General features: G+C 64.4%; 2 protein-coding genes across 2 annotated transcripts in view; both read left to right on the forward strand.

Annotated features, from left to right (window-relative positions):
• ANKRD65 (ankyrin repeat domain 65) overlaps positions 1-2,837 on the forward strand; it is a 4,550-nt gene extending 1,713 nt beyond the window's left edge. Inside the window, exons 4-5 of the mRNA XM_012734538.1 lie at positions 98-164; positions 1,462-2,837. Coding sequence (XP_012589992.1) covers positions 98-164; positions 1,462-1,851 — 457 coding nt within the window. The 3' untranslated portion in view covers positions 1,852-2,837. The remainder of the gene's footprint in view (positions 1-97; positions 165-1,461) is intronic.
• MRPL20 (mitochondrial ribosomal protein L20) overlaps positions 2,060-2,843 on the forward strand; it is a 1,756-nt gene continuing 972 nt past the window's right edge. Inside the window, exons 1-2 of the mRNA XM_012734539.1 lie at positions 2,060-2,103; positions 2,521-2,709. Of these exons, the coding sequence (XP_012589993.1) occupies positions 2,060-2,103; positions 2,521-2,709 (233 nt within the window). The remainder of the gene's footprint in view (positions 2,104-2,520; positions 2,710-2,843) is intronic.

The raw sequence follows: 2,843 nt of genomic DNA on the forward strand, positions 1-2,843 counted from the left end.
CCCGCAAGGCGTTTTCCTGTGAAACACGGTGACGGAGGGGAACCTGTGAGGGCCCCGGCAAGCGCCCCTGAGCCAGGTGCGCGCCGGCCTCCTGCAGGTCCGCAGGTGCCGAAATTCCTGCGCGCTACACTGACTTAGATGTGCGTGTTTTCAACGATGACAAAGTGAGAATAAGTGGAACTTTAAGAACTAAACAGAATAAACGAGATGAAAATGTAACAAAGAATCAAGACAAAAATGACGTAAAAAAGCAGAATTGTGTAGAATTAGAAGTGGAATATACTCCCCACTAAAATTCAGATGCAACTCTTCGATCCTCGGCTTTCACAATGTCAACCCAGTCATGACGCGATGGGGCAGAGAAGCCCCCAAGCAGCGGCTGAGTTGTGGCTCTGAGCTGTGCAGCACACGCCTGCCCGAGGGGCCGCTGGAACTGTGCGTCTTTGGGACTGCAGGGCGTCTGCGTTTATTTTAGATCCCTTTCAAGCACAGGCCACCCTGGGCCCTAAACGTCCAAAGCACGGCTGTGAGGGGCCCCTGGGGGCGCAGCGGGTGAAGGAGCGGCGCGGGGAGCTGCCGCAACGCCGCAGCCAGAGCCCACGCCTGGCCAGGGCGGGCCCCAGGGCGCAGCAGACCTCTCCTGTCTCCCCGCTCAGCGGTAGATTTCAGTGGATCCGCCTGTTCTGCTCCCCACTCTGTCTCTGGCCATGTTTTTGAAAAAAAGGTTCATTTACTGATGTACACAGAACTGGGGTACAGGCCAGAGGCGCAGGGAGGTGAGAAGACGCCCCAGAGACAGAGTGGGGAGCAGAACAGGCAGCTGGATGAAGCACACTGCTGAGGGGGCAGCGGGGAGACAGGAGGGGTCTGCCGCACCCTGGGGGTCCCTCCCTGGCCAGGGATGGGCTTGCTCTGAAGTGACTATGGCTGGCTGCAGTACTGGGCTCCACCCCGCTGCGCTTACCAGGGAGGGCCCTGGCCATATTTTAAAGATTTAGTTCTACTGATACAAACAAGAACTGGGGTGGAGGCCAGAGGGGGGATGCAGTGAGAGGAAGCCCCAGAGACAGCGTGGGGAGCAGGACAGGCCGGTCCACTGAAATTCACTGCTGAGCGCGCCGTGGGGGACAGGCGGGGTCTGCTGCGGCCCAAGGGTCACTCCCTGGGGGACGACAGACTCTGGCCACAGTGGCCAAAAGCAGAGGCCGAACACAGCTGCTTGGCGCCAACCTAACTCCACCATGTTTTCTAGGCGAAAATAGAATACAAGTGGGAGTCATAGCAATAAACTGCACCGAAGTTGTTTTTACTGTTGTTTTATTCCTCCTGCTCACTCCCCTCCTAAAGCCGCACAGGTCGAACAAAATAAAATTTTGTCCAAGCAGCAAATGCACTCGCCAGAGCCTGGACGCCCAGGTCGGGTCGGACCCGGGAACGGGGCAGGCTCTGCGCTGCCCCTAGGACATGGAGGTGCTGCTTGAGCACGGAGCAGACCCGGGCCTGAGGGACAGGAGCGGCCGCACCGCGCTGCACAGGGCGGCTGCCGTGGGACACCTGCCCGCAGTGCAGCTGCTGGGGGCCCGGGGTGCCGACCCCGACGCTCGCGACGCGCTGGGCCTCACGCCCCTGCACCACGCTGCCCGGGGAGGCCACTTGGAGGTCGCTGGCCATCTTCTGGACAGGGGTGCACAGGTCAATGCGGCTGGCTGGCTCCTCCAGACCCCCCTGCACCTGGCCACCGAGCGCGGACACAGCCCCACCGCGGAGCTGCTGCTGAACCGGGGAGCCAGCCCCACCCTGAGGACGCAATGGGGCGCGGGGGCCCAGGCCCCGGCGTCCGGGGGCCGCTGATGCTGCCTGCCTCAGTGGAGGGGGGAGGGTGGCGCCCCAGCCCTGTGAGAGCGTCCCTGGCCGCAGCGCTGTCCTGTGCGGGAGGGCAGGGACGGTGCAGCTCGGGGGCCGGGTGCTGCCCACAGAACCTTTGGGTCCTCTTGGCACTGTCCACTCTGACAGGGAGGAAAGGCCGCTGAAGCCAGCGGGCTGCCCTTCCTCTGGCCCCATGAGGGGTGCTCATGCTGACTGCTACCGGCTTCTGGAAATTGGGTAACACCAGAGACATCTCAGACATCTCCTTCCAGGGTGGAGACGGGACGGAGCCCCCACCCCGCTTCCTCCTCCTACCCAGGCCAGCTGCCGGTGCCCTGCAGTGGCTGGAACAGCCCCCTCAGCCTGTGGGGCCCAGCTTGTAGCCCCTCAGGGTCTCCCACCTGCAAGCCTGCTTGGGCACTGCTGAGTCCTGCTGCTGATTGGACCGGCTGGCACCGGCCACTCTCGGCTCGCACCGGGTCGGTCCATTTCATGACCCAGCATCTCTCTGTCACACACACAAAGGAGGTCGCCGGGCCCAAGGCAAAGAGGCAGAGCCAGCCGGGAGCCAGCCGGGAGCCAGCGGGGGCCAGCGGGGGCCAGCGGGGGCCGCAGGCGAGGAGTCACAGCCGCCTCCCGGTGGCTGGTTCCCAGGCCGGTGGGCACAGTGAGACGGCCACTTCGAGCCATCGGCTTCCGGGGCCATCTGAGGCAGCCAGGCGACGGGAACAGCAAGGTGTCGCGGGCTGGCCTCGGGCCTGCTCGGGGGCAGGAGTCTGCTGGGAGCCTGCAGGGCCGGCCGCGCACACCAGGGAAAGCCTCCTCCCCGCTGGGTGGACGCCGGTGGGTCCGGAGGGAAGGGCGCAGTCAGAGCCCCCCGCGGGTGCTGGTGGGCGCCTGCAGGCTGGAGGGACAAGATGACGTCCCCTGCCGGGCAGTCGGCCCAGCCGGCGATGCCCCGCAGCCCGGGAGGGCAG

This window comes from Condylura cristata, unplaced genomic scaffold (assembly GCF_000260355.1).
Source record: "Condylura cristata isolate star-nosed mole 26May11 unplaced genomic scaffold, ConCri1.0 scaffold00058, whole genome shotgun sequence".
NCBI classification, from domain to species: Eukaryota; Metazoa; Chordata; class Mammalia; order Eulipotyphla; family Talpidae; genus Condylura; species Condylura cristata.